Genomic DNA, 19,730 nt, shown 5'->3' on the forward strand with positions numbered 1-19,730 from the left:
TAGTTTACCAGTCTCTTCAGTGTTTTCAGACGCTCAACAGGATCTTCTTTTCTATTGGCATCTATAAAATCTGCATATTTGTCTGTTAAGAAAGCATAAATTATGTAAGTTTTTATATCTATATATGTATGCATGTAGATCCCCATCTGCCAGCCCCACTCCTCCTTGAACACTAGTAACATACATAAAAGAACAACACCTGAAAGTCATAAATTAGCCCATTATATTGTAAGTGCATGTTTTGTGTGACAGCAGGGAAAAACCCCCCAGCTTTCATTGCATTTGAATTGCATTTCATTGCATTGAATATTGCAGCAGTGGAATTGAAAGTTTTACTCTTTTAATTGCATATTCATAATCCCTTCACATCAGAGAAATTATATTTACACCTCTCATTCTAAAGAGGATCACCATGACTCCCCACTCTTTAGGAATGACAACATTTATTGCAGAGTGGGGATGATTTCCCTGGATTTTCTCTCAAATCGTCTGAATGTTGTAAGACAACTGTTCAACTGCAATTCCTGAAGACAAACCTGTAATGAAAACAACCTACCATTGGTAAAGAGGGGTTCTGGGAGCTTTCGGAAGAAAGATTTCAGCAAACTGCTTATCACGTTCAAGTCACGCCATTTCTATGTGTTTAAAAGAAAAGGTTAGACATGCTTTATATTTCTATGATCACAACACAACCAGAAGTTTTAGGGATTTTAATATGAAAATAGTGTGATCAAAGACTTACATCATCATGAACATCAATGTCAGTCATTCCTTTGTTGAGTTCTTCTTGCATACTTGAGATGGCAGCATTATTTCCAGGTACTCTGTAAATACCTGTGTATTCAAGACCTCTTTCTTCAACCAGTTTGCAGCATATATCAACAATTAGTGGAATATACTGAAGAAAAAGAATTGTATAGGTAAGTAATTGATTAAAAAAGTATTTTAAATTCACAATGCAAGAAAATCTCTACTTCCATACTTTGTTGGTATGAGCTGGAGGGCAGTCGTCTAGTCTAACACCAAATGTTCCAACAGCAGAGGGCTTCTTTTCAAATGTCTTCCTCATAATGCTTGGAATGCCTTTCCTCCATGTCCCTTTATCTTTTGGTGGGCTTGTCTCATCTTTTTGTTGTTAGGACAGTGGAAAAAAAAAAAAAAAAGAAAAGAAAGAAGAAAAGAACATTTATGCCACAAAACTGACTGCAAATACAAGTAACAGATTTGCATAGAGCAAGGGACACCTGCTGCATTTTTAGTTTTTACCAGCCTGGCTTTATGCAACAACTCATTAGTCTGTCTTAAACACAATTTCTGTTACTCTTCTGTGGTTCAAAAGATAAATCTGAACATATTCATACCCCAGACTTAGAAAAGCAAGTAGCTGAGTGCTACTGTGGCATTTCATCATTCTAAGACTAAAAGTAGAAAAACTACTAAATTTAAACTTGAAATTTATATAAACTACTAAAATTTTAAAAAGTTAGAATCTACATTTAGTATCACAACACTGAGTCTCCATGAAATCACACTGCTGCACAAAATACCCATCAAACTCTTGACTTGTGCATACTTACTCACTCTTTCAGAAATTACCAGATTTTAGTCACTCCTAAATAATTCCAAACATTACTCACTTCAAGTATTCTCTATCCAAAAATCAGAATAAAAGTTCAGTTTCCCTGTTTACCTCTCCTATAGAATTATTGTAACAAATGGCAATTCCCATTTATCTTGCACTGCAAGTCATCTAACACAATAAGTATGTCCTTCTTATTTCTAGAGATACTCTTTCAGTAGATTTGAGATTTACCCAACATGTGCAATTTAGTTACATGTGTAGCACTGCAGAAGCAAAGGGACATTTTTTGGCAACAGAAACCAGAATTCACTGATAGCTTAAATTCAAGATTGAATCATTCCGGTCTTGATCAAAAGTGGATGCTTATCGAGTTGCCTGAATTTGCACATAACATTTTTTAAACAACAGTCTGATGTGAAGTACTATGTTTATATACTAGGTAGGAAAAAAAAAGAAAAAGAGTATAAGAAAGAGTAGGTTGTGACATTATTTGATGGGGTTCAGGTACTGATTCAAGTTTGCAGTGCCAGCTCATCTGAGTTTTTTAGAACTCAGGAGGCATTAATTTAGTTCTGGAAAAAATAATACAAATTCACTCCTGTGTTTTAAAAATTAAGACAAAAAAAGTCTGTTCTATACTTTGGAAGCACTTCAGTGGAAAAATTGACCCTGTCACTTCCAAGTCAGCTAGAGACAGAAGAATGAATTACACACAAAACTATTTCCAAAGTTTGGCAAAATTTTGCTCTCAAAAAGCTTAACACCTGTATTTACTACTGTTAGCCCTACATGAAACTGTAGGGGAAAAAAAAACAAACAAAAAACATGAAAACATCTTGAGAGGGGACTAAAATAAAAAGTTTCATGATCTGAGATGTAGTTCCTAGAAATGAGTAACTAAAGCTGCAGCTTAAAACCCCTGGCTAGTAGTTGGTTTGCATCTGTATATTCATGAATTCAAAAATACCTGAGAAGGGCACCTCACTGGCCTTACACTGGGGCAGAAGGGAAGTCAAGAAATATACAAAACATACAGACCTTTAGTGAGAACCTTCCTTTCCGTCTCATCCTTAGGAGAATGTGGACTCTGAGTCCTCTGTTCTGCTTTAGTTCCAAGTAGAGTCTGTCTGATACTCAGACTCTGGCGAGGTGTTTTGGGAGATGGCTCTGTTTTGCTGCTTGAAGAACTGAACAAGAGAGCCTGCTTCAGTTGAAAGAAGCTAAATAAGAGCTCCACAAAAATATTGGCAACATACAATTCACCCACCTCATCATTGTACTGTACTCTTTAATCCTTCGACTAATAAGATCTCTGCTGGTAACACCAGTATCCTATAAAATAAATTGAGAAATACTTTATAATCTTATAAAATAGAAAAAAAAAAAATTCCTTTCAGAATATGATTACCTCTTCTGGTAACCAAGTAAGTACAGAATTCAACAATTCAGTCCACTTCAAAATAAACCCAAACCCTCAACCAAACCAAACATCCTAACAAGCAGTTCCTGAGAACAGTAAAGACAAAACACTTAAAAAATCACAAGGAAAATAAAAGTGAGTAATTACAAATCAAGTACTGCTATTTACACAGTTTTTGTTCAAAGCAGTATGATCTGATTAATACCTCTGTAATTAAGAGTAAGTTTAAACAGAAAAAATGCAAGTAAACACATATTACTACTCTGAAAAATCCAATCCTACATGCACATAGTACTTAGAAAACTAATTGCTACTACAAATACAGCTGAAAAAGACATGAATTCAAATCTGCTTTATCTATCTGTGTAATACACTGGATAATTATTTTGAATCTGAGCAGATCTGCATGACCACAGACATTCCTCTGTTGCTCATCACTGCAATGAAAACACATAATGAACAATATTGGGACAGATATTGATACCTTACGTACAACAGCAGATGTTTGCCTTTGGCAATGAGCACTAATTTAATTCATAGAAACATCAGCTTTTAATCAGAGAAACGGTCATCTTCAAAGTTTCATTTTTTAACTACTGAGAAACTCTTCACACTGTGCTACTGCACACACCACTCTGCAATGGAAGCCTGAAGAGAGACCACACTGGTACTAAACCTGCAATTATCTTTTACTAAAGGTTAGGCATTTTAGACAGACGAGTTTACTATAAAGAGTATCTTCAGTCAAATCAGCAACAGCATTAACTAATTTCTTTCAAACATCTGTTTTCTGATTATGATTACACTGACTTTTTTAAACTCTATTAATTTACTCAGTTACCTTTCCTTTCACCTCATTTTCTTTTACGTTCCTGTGGGCATTTTGGTCAACTGGTTAATTAAAAATTAGTTTTTCTGTTCAAGCATTAATTACAAGAAAACACAATGTATTTTAATTAAAATGCAAAAACAACAACTTCCGCTTTATATATTATATGATTACCTCGTCATTTAAGTTGCTGTTGTCTTGTATTGCTTTAATCCATGCTAACATATTATCTCTGTCCTCAGCTTGAAACAGATACTCGCGGTCTGACGTGGTGAGTCTAAATACATTTTTCCTCTTGGTTTCACAGTATGAGATGTCTATCAAGCAAGCATTGATGCTTATAGGCTGTTCTTCCTCAGAGAGGGTCACTTGTTCCTTTTTATCCTTGTACAAATAAAGTGAATGACCTCGAAGAACAACATACAGCTGCTTCCACGGCCGAATGCTCCCACCAACTCGCTGAAAAACGGCAACCAAGGTGTCAGTTTGCTTACTTGTCACAGTGCACATCTCTGGACTGCAGAACTACCTCCAGAAGTTTTACAAAGAAAGGCTACGCACCTGGCTGGCAGGAAGACTACACAAAGTGGGATTCAGTAATTACTCTCCATTAGAGGAGTGAATTGCTCGATAACCTGCCCTCCCAGAGCACCCACTGAGTGTGAGTTCCCATGTGACAGCAGCAAGAAACAGAATGAGACAGTTTCTGGTCTGATATTTAGGGAACTCTCGCCCATGCCTTTTAAACTGTCTTCAAATCAGAATGGCATTTTCATACCACTGCAATTCCAGACAAATTCCTGTTTTCCTTAAGCATTAGTTTATATTTGTGCAGAAGGTTAATTTGAACTCAACTCCACAACATTCACAAAAATTACAACTTTTTTCATTATTAGGAAAGAGGGAAAAAATACAACTACACCTACCAAGGGACTAATTCTCATTATTGAATTAGTCATTAGAAATTAATTTACTTCAACAGATGCTTTGAAATCTAAAATTAGAACAGTTTGGAAAGCAGTCTGTAGACAAAGCTGAGGAACTGACTGAACGAAATTTCTCACAGATTGAAAATTTTGACAGTTTTATTGATGATCTTATCCACTCCAAAAAAATAAAAAAAAACAAAAAAGGAAGGTTTGAAGTTTCTTATCTTAGTTTGTCACCAGCTTAGCATTTGTCCTAGGTTAAAAACCCAAACATAACAGGTACCTTTCCTTTGTCTGTAAAAAGCTGACGAAAATGGAGCCATCCTTCTTTGGAGGCATCACCAAACACCTCTGAAGAAGAATCTTTTCGGGAACCAGAGTCTTCTGAAGATTTCTGGCTGTCCGGGACCTAGAGCAAACATCACAGAAAGAACCCCACAGTGTAATTCTATATTCTATATATTTGCCTACAGTTCCTATGTTCAAGATGTTGCTTACTTTAAGGATTTTTTCTTACTTCATTATTCCCCAGGAATATGGGTAAACATAATTTCTAAAGTTTACACACAATAGTGACCTTACACATGCCAAGAATACTTTGAGAAACTTCATGAATCTTCGACTCTCATTAGTGAGTTTTCACAAAAGGCCACCATATTTAAAACACTTTGTTTACAGAGACTGAGGAAAATGAAAATACAGGACCATGTGATGAGTCCAGGAAAAAAGAGACCATGTTTACTTATATGAATACATCAGCAGTTTGATCAGTAGCAATTCCAATAAACTTCCTGTCTGTTTAGCACATCACTTTGCAAAACAGACCTGTATAATTCAAAACCACTTGTCGCAGAAGTATGGGTAATGTTTTGGAGTTGCTATATATATATATATATATATATTTTTACCTACCTTGATCCCCTTTAAACTAGATACATGCTTAAGAGATCTGTTGGAAGAAAAACAAATGTTAAAATGAGACTTCAGACAATTAAAAAACCAGAAGTCCAAAGCAACTGATTTTTCCATGGACTCACGATTTTCCCTCTTCTCTGTAGTCATCCAGTCCTTCATCATATGACTTTGATCTCTCAGTTTTTGCGGCAGGCTGGCTATCCAGGACACTAGGCCGGATGGATTCTACAAAGAAATAGAAATTTTGAGTGTGCAAGAACTTGAATGACAATTTTGCGACTTATTTCAAGCAATAAAGAGTTTACAATTTTCACTCCTGATTTCCAGAGTGTGAAAGGAAAAAAGTTGCAAGAGAAAAAGAATGAAATCAACGCTCACCATGATCATGTGAAAGTTGTCGCCGAATTAAAGGGATTGGAGATGTAGGACTGGGAGGAACAGTTGTTATAGCTGGTGCTTGAGAAGCAGATGCAGAAATAACAGCAGAAGCAGGAATGTGTGCAATATCATGGTCAATACTAGGACTAGTCGGTTCATCTACAAAGGTAATATGCCATATATTAACATATTAAATGCATTAATCAAATGTTCAAACCACATAGCTGTCTGAACTTCCCATTACTGGGATATCAGCAATCTTAAACATGAAGTCATTCTAACAAACAAAAGGGTCCAACTAATTCACACTGTCAAATGTACTTTTCTTTTCATGAAGAGAAGCCTGTTTTGTTTCATAGGGGTGATAATTGTACATTAGAGATAAAGGCAAAAAAAAATCATGAATTCTGCTGCGTGCAAAAGAAACAGGAATCATTTACTACCCTCTCAATATTATTTGCAAGGAGAATTTTTTTTTAATATGCATAAGCAAAACCCATACTTGTTATATCAGTAAGTTTAAACTCAAGAGACAGATACCTACAATAAAATAGGGGCAGACTGTCAAAAGCCATTTGGTTTAAAAGAGTTTTCAACTAAAACAGCCAAGTTACAAGCAAAAGAAAAAGCATTTTAAACAGCTATCTAGCATTCAAAGAATCAATCCCCCCATCCTCTGTACATTCAAATAAAGAAGCAAGTATTCAGACCTTTAAAACACGGGACTACTACATACCAATCAGTTCTTCCACTAATTGTTCATAGAAACGATCGCATGCCATACATGCCCAGCACCTCTCAGTCTCAACAGCCACAAGGGTCATCATGAAAGATTCCAAAAAGCTTTAAACATTCTAGTATTTAACATGTTTCTTCCAAGATGGAAGAAGACAAAAGATGAATTTTCCATCATTTTGAGAAAAGAGCCATAACATCTTCTAGAGCACATTGCTAGTACCAGAAAAATCATTCTACTTCATGCTCTGCTAGAGGAGGGGACAGAAAAGAAAAAAAATCAAGTCACAAGCAGAGGCTGAACTGTACTGCTGTAATGAATATGAATGTACTCTAGGTGCTAAGAATTGTAATATGCAGAGCTACTGAAAAGCCTATTGAAACCAATGAACACTCACAGACAGAGGTTTATTCTTCGCTTTGTGCGAACACAACTGCGTGTGCTGCATTGTGCTGTTCCAACAGTCACTAACAGCTCTGTTAAGGCAGCACTTGTACCATCAAAATTTGGCAATGTACATTTAGAACAAGGCAACAAACAAAGTACAGGATAGTTTAGCAGTAACACGCCTCTAAATTGTCTGGGGTGAAAAATACAGTAACTTTGAAGTTAAAAAAGCATATCCCAAAAAACCCAGTTGCAAACTAGAAACAATAATAGAAAGGAAAAGCCAAAGAATTCATACCAAACCATGACACTTCTATTAAGAAATTTCCATGTTTTACTTGCATCCAAAGTGATAAATTAGAAGCACTTACAGATGACTTCACTACAGCAACTAGGACAGGAAAAAGCTCGGCCACACTTCCATTTCAAACCTACAACAACTTAATTTGTATTTTTTTTAATCTGCTGAGTTTCCCTGAAACTAATGTTAACTACGGAATATAATTACTCACTGTGCAATTAATTGATTTACAGCACACAGACTGAAAGTGCTCAGGTTTAAGTTATTTATATTAACAGAAGTATCTCAAATATAGTAGTATCTACTCACAAAAACTATAAAAACACTAGCACTTGAAATAGATCTGTGCGAGCTGTGAACACAAACATTTCTGGCAGGAGTACAGCATTTCCCACCACCCTTAAATCCAAGAATTCAGATGAGGAAGAACAATTTGTAAGTCCCTGAAAGCAACAATAATTATTCAAATCACTATTACTTCACAGTGGATCTAATTCCCAGATAAATCAAAATTGTAATTGTTTTAGAAATACACAAACTTCAGAGGAACTGTAAATTACATTAGTATAGGAGGGGTATAACTATTCAGTCCCTGAAGAGGCTGAAGGTCAGCTAATAGCAAGCTTTTATATAATATAAAGTGATTATGGAGCAAATCATGATGTACACCATAGGAGTTTCTAACTATTTATTTAATGTACTCACAAATGTCACTGCTGCTGTTCAGTAAGAAACAAAACCCAAATAACTACATATATTCCTTGTATTTTGTTATTTCTTTGAAGTGCTTGCAATATTTCTTTACTTTTTCAGTTTCTTTGACTGACATATTTGCACCCCAAAACTGCTTGCACAGCATGTGAACAGGTATGTTCAGCCCACCAATCAATGAAAATGGCTGTGTCCAAAATACAGTGAAGTGCACAGAACAAGCAAGCCAGAAAAGAAACCACACAAAGTAAGTCTCTTTCAGTCTGCTACCTCAGATTACTGGTGTCTCTTTAAATGTTTGCAACAAAAAGGTCAAAGACTCCATGGAAATGATTATTCTGGGAGGCAAAACACCTGGAGGACAACAATGCAGTTATTGGTCAGAGCCAGCAGGGCTTCATGAGGCAAAGTCCTGCTTGTCAAACCTGATTTCCTTCTACCACAGGGTAACCCACTGAGCTGATCTAGGAAAGCCAGCAGATGTAACCATTTTGGACCTCAGCAAAGCTTTTGATACTGTCTCTCACGGCGTCCTGGACAAAGCATCCAGCTCACAGCTGGATAACCCTGTTACACCATGGGTGAGCAACTGGATCCAGGTTGGGCACAAAGGGTTACAGTAAATGGGGTGACATCGTGCTGGTGACCTGTCACTACTGGAGTTCTGCAAGGACCCATCCTCAGCCTGGTTCTCATCCACATCTTCATTTTAATCACCCTGACACAGGACTCAAAATAATACCAAGTACATTTGTTAACAATATTAAATTGAAAGGAGCTGTCAACTTCTTCAAGGGTGGAAAGGCCCTTGACAAGTTAGAAAGCTGTGCAAGCATATAAAGTTCAACAAGGGCAAGAGCCAGATCCTGCACCTGGGATGGGCAGCCCTGGTTGTGTGCAGAGAACGGGCAATGAGAGGCTGGAGAGCAGTGCCATGGAAAGGGACCTGGGGGTCCTGCTCCATGGCAAGTTGCACATGAGCCAGCAGTGCCCTGGCAGCCAGGAGGGCCAGCCCTGTCCTGGGGGGGCATCAGGCACAGCTGGGCAAGGGAGGGGATTGTCCTGCTCTGCTTTGGGGCTGCCTCACCTTGAGTGCTGGGGAAGTTCTGGGTACCACAATATTAGAAAGATATTAAAATATTAAGAGAGCATCCAAAGGAGGGCCACAAGGATGGTGGAGGGTCTGGAGGGGAGCTGTATGAGGTCCCTTGGTCTGCTGAACCTGGAGAAGGGGAGGCTGAGGGGAGACCTCATTGTGACCTTGACCATCCTCACAAAGAGAAGATGAGGGGCAGACACTGATCTCTTCATTCTTGTGACCAGTGACAGGACTCAAGGAAACAGCACAAAGCTGAGTCAGGAGAGGTTTAGGTGGGATATCTGGAAAAGGTTTTTCACCCAGAGTGTTGCTGGGCACTAGAACAGCCCCCCAGGGAAGCGGTCACAGCACCAAGCCTGACCGAGTTCAGGAAGGGTTTGGACAGTGCTCTTGGGTGCATGGTGTGATCCTTGGGGTGTCTTGCACAAGGCCAGGTTAGACACAATGATCCTGACAGGTCCATATGATTCTGTGATTACACTTTTCAATCACAATCTGTTCTGCATTATTATCTATGAAGTGATGCAAGAGACTGGCCATCAGAACCAAGCCAGCACAGTTACAGAGCATCTCTGGCCAAGGGGGGATGCCACTTGTCACTTCTGTTTGCACATGAGAATGCAAGTGGTCAACAGCTGGAACTAATAATTTTCAGGAAAAGCCCTTCAATGCAAAAACATTTAAAGGGTAAGACTGAAAAGTTGTAATAAATAGGCAACACAGCTCCAACCACAAATAACTGATACTCTAGCTAAGGCAGAGAGAAATTAGTGTATTAAAGTATGCTTGTAATGCCATGCAGCTGGTGACTGGGGATCTACAAAGATAGGGGGCATCTGCACAAAATGAAGGTGAGGTGAAAAAAACCTGATACTGCAAAGACACAGATTTGTACAGAATGGGCTCACAGGCAGAACCAGAGATTGCAAAACTGAGGATTTCATGGGTGAGAAAGCATGACAAACAGGACATACTATCCTCACTATGGGAATGAGTAACTAAGGAACAAGTATTAACCAATTTATCAGATATTCAAATAAACAGACACAAAATCACTGAAAAAAAAAGCACAGCTCCATATCATAACCTATTAAGCTGCTACAATACAATTTTATCATGATTATTTTGTTTGTTTATTCTATTTCCTAAACAGTCCCTTAAACATTAAGGTTTGAAAGTAACAACCTGAACACAAAAGGGGGAACATTTTGAGATCCTCAAATGTAATTTAAACGAATCACAGAATTATTCATGTGGAAGCAAACCTTGGAAGGTCTCTTACTCAACAAGTACCAAATACAGGAAGATCTCCCTCAAGATCCTGCCTGTGTTTTTTCTTTTAGATACAGGTCAGGAGAGTGTAAGCCTAGTGCTGCCTAACTTAATAAGCATATCCTATCTCCTCTCAAGGTCATGAACGTTGAACAAGATGGCCCTGAAAAACACCACTTGTAAGCCTTCAGACAAAATATGAACACTTACTTAGGCACTATCTCTTAGACTTGATAATCCAGTTTTTCTATGTATCCAGCAGTACAGCCATCTAGCCTATGGCACAAGGATGCTGTCACTGAAGAGCTCAAAACCCTTGCTGAAGTCAAGGTTGGTGGCCCCAAGTGTCTTCCCCTCATTCACAGATCGACTCATCTCAATACAAAAGGAAATGCCATTAGTCAAACACTTGGTAAATCCATGCTATTCCAAATCACCTTTCTCCTCCCTTTGCCCAGAAACTAGTTCCAGGAGGACCAACTCCATGATTTACCTAAGGACTGAGATATGGTCAATTGAATGCCTTCCTTGAATTGTCCTTCTCATCATTTTTCAAGATAGGTGTACCATTTGCTTTTTTCCAGTTAATAGGTACCTTTTCCAGACTTCATAATCCTTCAAATATAGTATCTTTGCAATGACACCAGTCAATTCTGTCAGCACCTGCTGATGGATTTCATTGGGTTGCACGGACAGGTATGGGCTGAGCTGCACTGGAGCTGTCTTAAGAATATCCTCTTCATCCAAGCTGGTATTGATTGTGAGGTTTGTTTGGGTTTGTTGTTGAGCTTTGGCTGGTTTGTGGTTTGGGTTTTTTTTTGTGATGATGGGGAAGCAAGGGAGAGAGATATTTAAGGAAGTTGTTTAGTTAACTGAATCATGGGAAACAAATTCAGACAGATTTTAGTACAGCTACCATCACGGATGCTTTAATAGGGATTATTAACAGAAAGGTGATTTCTCGTCCAGTCCATATGGATTCAGTTTGCCAAAGCTTTACTTCACTGGTAATAAAAAATTATGGGATAAAAACTAGCTCCCCAAGGCTAAAGTCATCCTTCACATTTATTCCCCTTCAGGCATGGCAGTCTTGCAACCAATATTTCAACACCTCAAAAGACCTCTAAGAAGGAACTGTGTTACTTAGTAAATGTATTGCAGACCACACTACCATTTAAAACTCTAATTGGGCACCTCAATTTAAACAAACACTGTGAATATGTGGCCACAAAGCTTAATTCAACAAGTATGTATTTTATCAAAGACTATTTATCTGATTTAAAGATTCAGATCATAAAAATGTAACAGCTGTGCAGTAATGCACACTTAAAAACAGCTTTACATTTCCCATGAAGAATGTTCAGACAGCATGTACCCCCAGAAACAAAAAAATTGTCCAACATACAAGTTTCCAAAATGCATGTATTGAAGGAGATAACTGTATTTTAAAGTTACTGGCTTTCTGACAACCATAACAAATTCTCGGCTTGGGTATTTGTTTATAGATGCTCCTGTAGTATTTAATGCAATTTTGGTTACTCAAATCTTGTATAAATGTAACACAGTGATTGATTGTAAAAAGCCCAGCCTTCTGCAGAAAGCTACAGAGGGTAGCTCATGCTGCTGTCTGCAAAGCAAAGGGGTAAAAGATTCATTAAAAACATTATTTTCATTCAGCTGAGACACAGATGTCAAGGTTCCTTATAGACTCAGATGGCATCTACCTGACAGCCATTACAGTAAGTATTTTAGTAATTGCCTCTCTTATTTCTTCAATAGTTCACTCAAACAACAGGCTATGGCTTTGGGGTGCAATTTAAGAATTAATCTAACTTGTCAAATTAATTTGTTTACGTAACAAAGAAGGAACAAACTATCAAGTACTCATTAGTAGAATTAAAGAACCCCTAATCTTCTCTTTATGGAAGGACTGACAGGATGTGCCAGCAACCCTGCAGCAGGCCTGGCTTTAGAGGCACTGCCTTACTGAATTTCAGCCCTATGTCAACAATTGTTTTGCACTCCACATCCTTGGCCTGGCCAAGCAAGCACTCCACGGCATGTGATTCCACAACAGGCTCTGCATTTTCACGATGCACTAACAGTACCTTGCTCTGAAGTATTCTCCTAAATACAGTAGATGAAAGCTTTAAAATCTTGCCCGATGTCTAATACACCTTCTGTGCCTCTCAGGTTAGACTGGCTCTAGCTTGCTACAGGCAGCACATCCTTTAAAGTACAGTCATGTGCACCAGATCCTTCCTTAAACCCCTAAAGGGCAGGGGGGACAAAAGCGGTAGAGAAAAGGCTGCTAGGCACAAGTGGAGCGAGGGACAGCACAGCAGGGGGACAGAGACTGCAGGGAAGTGGCACAAGTGAGAAGGATGCAGAAAGGAAGGAGAGAGCATGGACAAGATAACAGAGATTAGGAAAAGAATCCTCATCCACACACAGGCAAGGAATTAAAAATGAAGTCTGTTTCCAAGAAACCCCAGAAGCAGCTGCCATTAAGGTAAATACAGACAATAATGTAGGCCGTTTTACTCTTAAAAGCCTGTCAGGAAGACAATCAACTGGAAATACCATGTATACAATTTCACCAGTAGTGAGGAGGCCGGAAACAATCAATAAACAAAAATTAATTGTTAAATCAAAAGCAAACTATATGGAACTAACCCTGCTATCATGCAAGGCAGCACAAAGGACTAATAAACGCCCCATAGCAGTGACTTTTTGTTTTAAATCCTGCAGTACAAACTGCTTCATCTTATACTTCAGCCTGCAAGGGTAAAAGCTCCCTTATGTACTGACTTCCAAGGCCAAAACACATGATTTGAAAAAAGATAACTCTATTGCCTGGATTCCTCATGACCTGTTACCTCATTTTTTCAAAAAACGATCTTTAAGAATCTATTTTTTTTTCCAGTTTTTAAGTACTTCCAGCACTGGCAGCACTAATTGTCTTCACAAAGAACTTCTTCATATATCTACTTTATGTAATTATCCTCATGTGGTCAGAAGAATAGAATGGGAACATGTCTGCATGCTGAGCACATTCATTGCTCTAAGCCCCAGAAACACAGGACTGGAACAAGCTTCCTGAATCATCAAATCCAGTCCTCTGCTAATGCACTCACGTAAATAATATGTTTGTTATACTGATTGAGTTTTACACAACCAAAAGAGACTTCCCAAGGTTATTCTTCATGTCAGACTATTGTGAAAACTGTATCTTTGAAAGTCTATTGTTTATTTCAGTGTCAAACAAAACTTTACTTTTCTACACAAAGCAATTCTAAAGGTTCCTGCTTGCCATATTGCCCCATCACGCAAAAAAGTAAAATTCTCAGTATTTTTTGTTGCCAAGAGCCCCAACAGCATTTTCTTATTACCTGCAATTATTATTTGAAGCTATAATGATACACTGAGGATGATTTACGCTTTGAAAATATTACTCATTATCAAACAAATCTGATGCTTATATTCAATCAAAACACTTCTGGATGTTGTGAATTATTGCTCCCAATTTTAAGTTTTAATTAAAAAAAATATTTTCGAGTTACAGAAGCATTTAAATGGTATCTAAAACACTAATTTGTAATTTTGTGTTTTGGCCACTATACTTCGGAATACCACAATGATTTAAAAACTGTTCTTTGGATAAGAAACATTGAAATGTTCAGCCTGGAGCAACAGTGATTTGGCAGGCCACACTGTAAAACCCTGGAAAAAAAAAGAAGACTGATGCTTATCTTAGAAACCCTGATGACATGTTCTAATGCTTTCACTATAATAATGGAAGAAACAGTCCTCAAAAATGAACATTTGTCAGCCCTAATATCTACTGCAATTGAATTTTTATTTTCATAGTTTGGAATAGCTAGGCAACAACTTGTAGAAATAAAAATAGTCACAATCGGTCAAGATTTTCATCTTCATCTTGACTGCTAGTAGTTTCTCCTTAAAACACACCCTATCAGCCATCGGTATTCAGCCACCATTTGCCCTGAAGATATCCACGCGTTTTGAGTTGACAAACTGCAATCTCTGCTGAAGTCCAAGGTTTTGAGTTTCTCCCTTCTCATAAGGAGAAAACAGAATGAATACATTCTTTCAAATGCTTCCTCTCTGCATATGAGAATGTTTCTGCTTGTTTCCCCTAACTTTGTCTATTCCTACCATCTTAACATTTTTCACAGCCTGCTGTGCAAGCATATCAATTTACTTTCTAGTTTCAATTGCATTCAATATGTGTGTATTCACATTGTCATCTTCCAAGCCTCAGCAGCCTGCAGAGAGAGGCATTAAAGATGTAGGGGGAGAACAAGGAAAGTATGGCACATACTTCACTAAGGCAGTCAAGTCTTAACACTTTCCAAAAAGTACTTGGAGTTACATATGTGACCTAGGACTTAAAAGGTAGGTATTGATAAGGTAAAGCTATACACCCCTACTTCCAGCACTGAAGAAGATAAATATATAATAATGTATATATGTATAATAATACGTATCATAAAGTTACCTGAAAAGCTTAATATAGGTGGTTTAGAATGTTTCAACTCTTAATTCCTTAGTTAATAGACTTAAAAAAATAAGATATAGTAACAACAAGACCATTAAAAAAAATTTTAAAATAAATAAATAAAAAGAAAAACAGGGTTGAACAGAACTCAATGGAAACCAGGTATATTCACCCTATCTGCTAATCAGGAAGTGCTCAAGTACTTTTATTTATGACATGTTTGTAGAAAAACAGGTCATGAAATACCACAGGTCATAAAAAACGCACAAACAAAAATACATAACCAACAAAAAAACAACAAAACAAAAATCAACAAACCCAAAAAAAACCAAACACAACAAAAAAAACCACAAAAAACCACAAAAACCAAATTCCCCCCCAAAACCCCCAACTTTTTGGTTTTGAAAATTAGCACGAAGGTGAGCTTTTAGAGCACAGTGAACAGTAGTGTGCCTGATTAGTAGCACAGAAATTGGTGTGGTGGTTTGCCTGCACTAAGAGTAGAAGCAATAGAATATTGTAAGGGTGGTGAGGCACTGCCACAGATTCCCCAGAGAAGCTGTGGATGCCTCATCCCTGGAAGTGTTCAAGGCCAGTTTGAATGAGGCTCTGAGCAACCTAGTGGATGGGGTTTCCACTGATGGCAGGGGGTTGGAACCAGACGGTCTTCAGGGACCCTTTCAACCCACACTGTGAATTTAGTCAACAGGAGACATGTTTTAGAAAAACACAGACACACACTAAGGGAATAAATACCATGCAGTTTCAGCTGTGAAACCCCTGGCAAATCTTTATTTAAATCAATACAGGGCATTGGATAACACAATTTCACTGCAATACAGAAGAGAATAAAGAAATTTATGGTGCACTTAAAATTACATTTGGCTCAGAGATATTTTAAAGTGCAAATAGTGAGAGAATAGAAAGTACCAATATTAAGTACCACATATCCTTGTCCTGTTCTTATACCTTTGCTAAGGTATGAGTTTCAGTCGGGGAAGAACACTCCGTTAATTTTTACAATATTTTGATGTTATCAAAGTCTGGACAGGTATTTTTATCTGGCTAATTTTCTCTCAGTTATTCACAAATTAATAGTGGAATGAAGTGACCTAAAATTTTTCTAGGGTAAGGATACGCTAAATATTTCCAAAATTGGATCGCACCTTTGAGGAAAGACCTTTGTATTTATGTGATGCTACTACACACCTAAAAAAAAACCCACTGTAATAGGATGCCTATGAATTTGATTTGATTTTAAAATAATTTTGAACTTCAAGATGATATTTAGGCTAAGGTTTTTAAAACAGATTTGTTTAAAACTAATTTTCATGTGACAGGACTTGGCGAAACTGGAGAGAACATCCACCCAGTAGTAATGGCCAAAGCACTAAGCTGGCCTGACAGCTACACATGCTGCAATCAGGTTAAGTATTGAAGCAGCACCCCCATTTCACTCCTGTGGGTAGTTCATTCAACTCACCATGGGAGTTGGATTAATCTTGTACATTTCTTTCTACTCTACAGTAAGTACTGTGAGAAGCAAAAAATACTTTCAGCCTTGCTGCAAATCTCAGACATGCATACTAGACATTTAAGCCTACATAATGTATTAAAATAACCATGTTCTGAATCAACATTTTCTCAACAGTTACGAAATACATAAAATGGTTTGGGTTGGAAGGGACCCAAGCCCCCTTCTGTGGGCAGGGACACATTCCACTAGACCAGGTTGCTCAGAGACCCACCCAAACAGGCCTTAAACACTTACAGAAAGAGGGTATCCACAACTTCTCTGGACAAACTCTTACAGTGCTTCACCACCCTCACAGTAAAGAACTTCCTCCTAATATCTGATCTAAACATCAACTTAAATCCATTGCCCCTTGTCCTGTCACTGCACATTCTTGCAAAAAGTCTCTCTCCATCTTTCTTGTAGGCTCCCTTCAGGAGGAAGGCCACAATTACATCACTCCAAAGCCTTCTCTTCTCCAGGCTGAACAATCTCAGTTCTCTCATCATTTCCTCATACGAAAGGTGCTCCATCCCACTGCTAAACTTGGTGGCCCTCCTCTGGACTTGCTCCAACAGGTCCACATCTTCCCTGCAGTGGGGACCCCAGGGCTGGATGCAGCACTGCAGGCGGGGTCTCACCAAAGCAGAGCAGAGGGACAGAATCCCTTCCCTTGACCAGCTGCCCACTCTGCTTTTGATGCAGCCCAGGACATGTTTGGCTTTCTGGGCTGTGAGTGCACGTGGCTGGGTCATGTCCAGCCTCTCACCCAGCAGCACCCCCAAGCCCCTCTGGGCAGGGCTGCTCTCGCTCTGTCCATCCCCAGCCTGTGCTGATGCCAGGGGTTGCCCTGACTCAGGGCACCTTGCACTTGGTCTTGTTAAACCACATGAGATTCCCATGTACCTACTTCTCAAATTGTCCAGGTCCCTCTGGGTGACATTACATCCTTCAGGCGTGGCAACAGCACCTCTCAAGTTTGGCGTCATCCGCAAATCTGCCAAGGTGCACTCAAACCCGCTGTCCATATCATTAATAAAGATATTTAATAACATTGAGGACATTAACATTATTGTCCCAATAAGGACCCCTGAGAGACACCACTTGTCATCCACATCTATAAGGATGTTCAGCAGCATTCTACCTTCCGTTCCAGTGAAGATAAACTCATCCAAAAATTACCCAGTAGGTCTGAAAATTATAATTTGCTGTTCTCTAGCAGAGAAACTGTGCAAAAATTACAAGTCTGAAAAATGCACATTAAGCACCACAATTGCTAATATAGTCACTGACAGAGAAAATGGTATTTTTATTAGTCCAGAGAACAGGTGAGACCTTTTCTGGGTAAGAACAGTAGACTGTCACTGGACTAACTTACATAGTTTGAAACAATAAAGAGCATTTTAAGAACACAGCTTTTCTTTGGCCCTGAAATAGAAATAGCAGCTGAGAACCACAATATTCTGCAATTAATAGCGAATGGAAAGTAGTGAAGCCTGCAATACCACTGTGTGTTTATCTGTAAAGCTGGCAGCTTCATCATCCCCCAAGAATATGTGTTACCTGAAGAAGAGTTTGAACACACAGTATTTTCCTTACTTTTTTCAAATAAATCCATTTGTCCCATAAAAGATATTATAGCTGCCTACTAGGTTTGGTCTGAAAAGGTGTCTCATTCCTATTAGTAAATTACACCCAGAATTTAAATCTCCCTGCTTCTGAACTACCTTTTCAAAAAGACTAGTGTCAAAAGGCAGTTCTTCAGTAACCCACCATGATCCCTGCAAGAATCTGCTGTAAGGAAGCTTGACAGAAACTCTGCTTGGATTTCTGTTTGTCGTGCAGGATACTGTGCTACTTACCCAGAGCTAAAATCATCCTGATGTGCTGCTCTCAGATGCGGGTTAGTCACAAAATACTGCTGCAAAAGCCAACTGTTCCTGGCTAAATTCCACCAAAATATGGTTCTGGCCATATCTACTATTTTGAATAAGCAGAAAGTGGTGATAAAAATAGATCACAAATATTTTAAACACCACACATATTTTAAATGGTAGCAATATGTGACCTTGGAAGATATTTGTTACCCTCCCCCCAGTTTACATTTTTACACTTATTCCAAGTATCTACTATGCAAATAACTTCAGTATGTGTATTTACTAAATTAGCTCTATCCAATAAAACCTAAGAATGCAAAAAGCCCTACTATATGGATAAAAACAAAAGGGAAGTAAAGTGATTGCCAGCTCCAAGGTACACCTTCATTCAAAGTAAGATCCTTCTCAATAATCAGAGAAGGAAAAAAAAAAACAAACCCAAAAGAAAACCCTAAGCCAAAACTCACAGTGATTTTCCATCTGAAGAGTTAAAAAGCCTTTAACTGAATTTCAAAGCAGATTTTATGCGCCTGATTAAGTACAGCTTTTCACAAGTGAAGTTGTAATTAGGCATAATGATAGCAGAACAAGCAAAGTTAGAATAATGCATATAAATTCTAACATAAGAAGTGGTCCACTTTCATAACATTTCATGGTCTTTGTATTCAGAGAAGATTATTTCCTCTTCAAGGTGCTGGAGCTGGGGTGGAAACTTTCCACAGCACCTGTACTGGCACAGGAATTTCCTGCTAGGAAGACAGTCACAAGAACCATGCTTACTCAGATAGTGCCCAGGCTCTAGAAGAACCAGTTTTTAGTATTTCTGGAATGTTCAGGAATTTTCATTCCAAGAGGCTTGTAAGAATTCAATCCAATGTGGTGTTATGCCAAGAGGCTGCAATACAGAGTTACAATTTTGTTCCTTCTGAACTCTTCAGCTGCTACCAAATACAGCTGACATATTTAAGGCTTCTTTGAACTTTAATTAACACATTTCTCAAAAATATGGAAGCAAGTCACATACACAAAAGTTCATGGGAAATCTTTGTCAAAACTAAGAAAGTGTGTAGAAAAGGTTGGGCTTGACATTACCAATCTTGAATTTAACATAACACTTAAACTGTACAGGATTAGAATACACCCAGCAAACATGGTACGTAACTAAATCAAGAGCCCAACACTCATTTTAGGCAGAGTATTGACAAATCCTGCACAAAAATCAGTTACACGCCTCACAAATTTTGCTAATCCTTAAAGAT

At 38.3% G+C, this 19,730-nt stretch overlaps 1 protein-coding gene across 7 annotated transcripts in view; it reads right to left on the minus strand.

Annotated features, from left to right (window-relative positions):
* The window catches only part of ARHGAP21 (Rho GTPase activating protein 21), a 113,995-nt gene that overhangs the window by 8,208 nt on the left and 86,057 nt on the right, over nt 1-19,730 (minus strand). For 6 of the 7 annotated variants that reach the window (XM_088052140.1, XM_014248602.2, XM_014248604.2 and 3 more), the window contains 11 exons: nt 6,054-6,212; nt 5,798-5,900; nt 5,673-5,709; nt 5,044-5,169; nt 4,006-4,290; nt 2,850-2,914; nt 2,621-2,769; nt 983-1,125; nt 743-898; nt 557-635; nt 9-82 (listed from right to left, as the gene is read on the minus strand). In XM_088052140.1, coding sequence (XP_087908266.1) covers nt 9-82; nt 557-635; nt 743-898; nt 983-1,125; nt 2,621-2,769; nt 2,850-2,914; nt 4,006-4,290; nt 5,044-5,169; nt 5,673-5,709; nt 5,798-5,900; nt 6,054-6,212 — 1,376 coding nt within the window. The remainder of the gene's footprint in view (nt 1-8; nt 83-556; nt 636-742; nt 899-982; nt 1,126-2,620; nt 2,770-2,849; nt 2,915-4,005; nt 4,291-5,043; nt 5,170-5,672; nt 5,710-5,797; nt 5,901-6,053; nt 6,213-19,730) is intronic. The other variant, XM_088052154.1, reaches the window with a different exon arrangement.

Source organism: Pseudopodoces humilis, chromosome 1 (assembly GCF_049639895.1).
Source record: "Pseudopodoces humilis isolate 2021_Gansu_Grassland_sample_001 chromosome 1, ASM4963989v1, whole genome shotgun sequence".
Taxonomy (NCBI): domain Eukaryota; kingdom Metazoa; phylum Chordata; class Aves; order Passeriformes; family Paridae; genus Pseudopodoces; species Pseudopodoces humilis.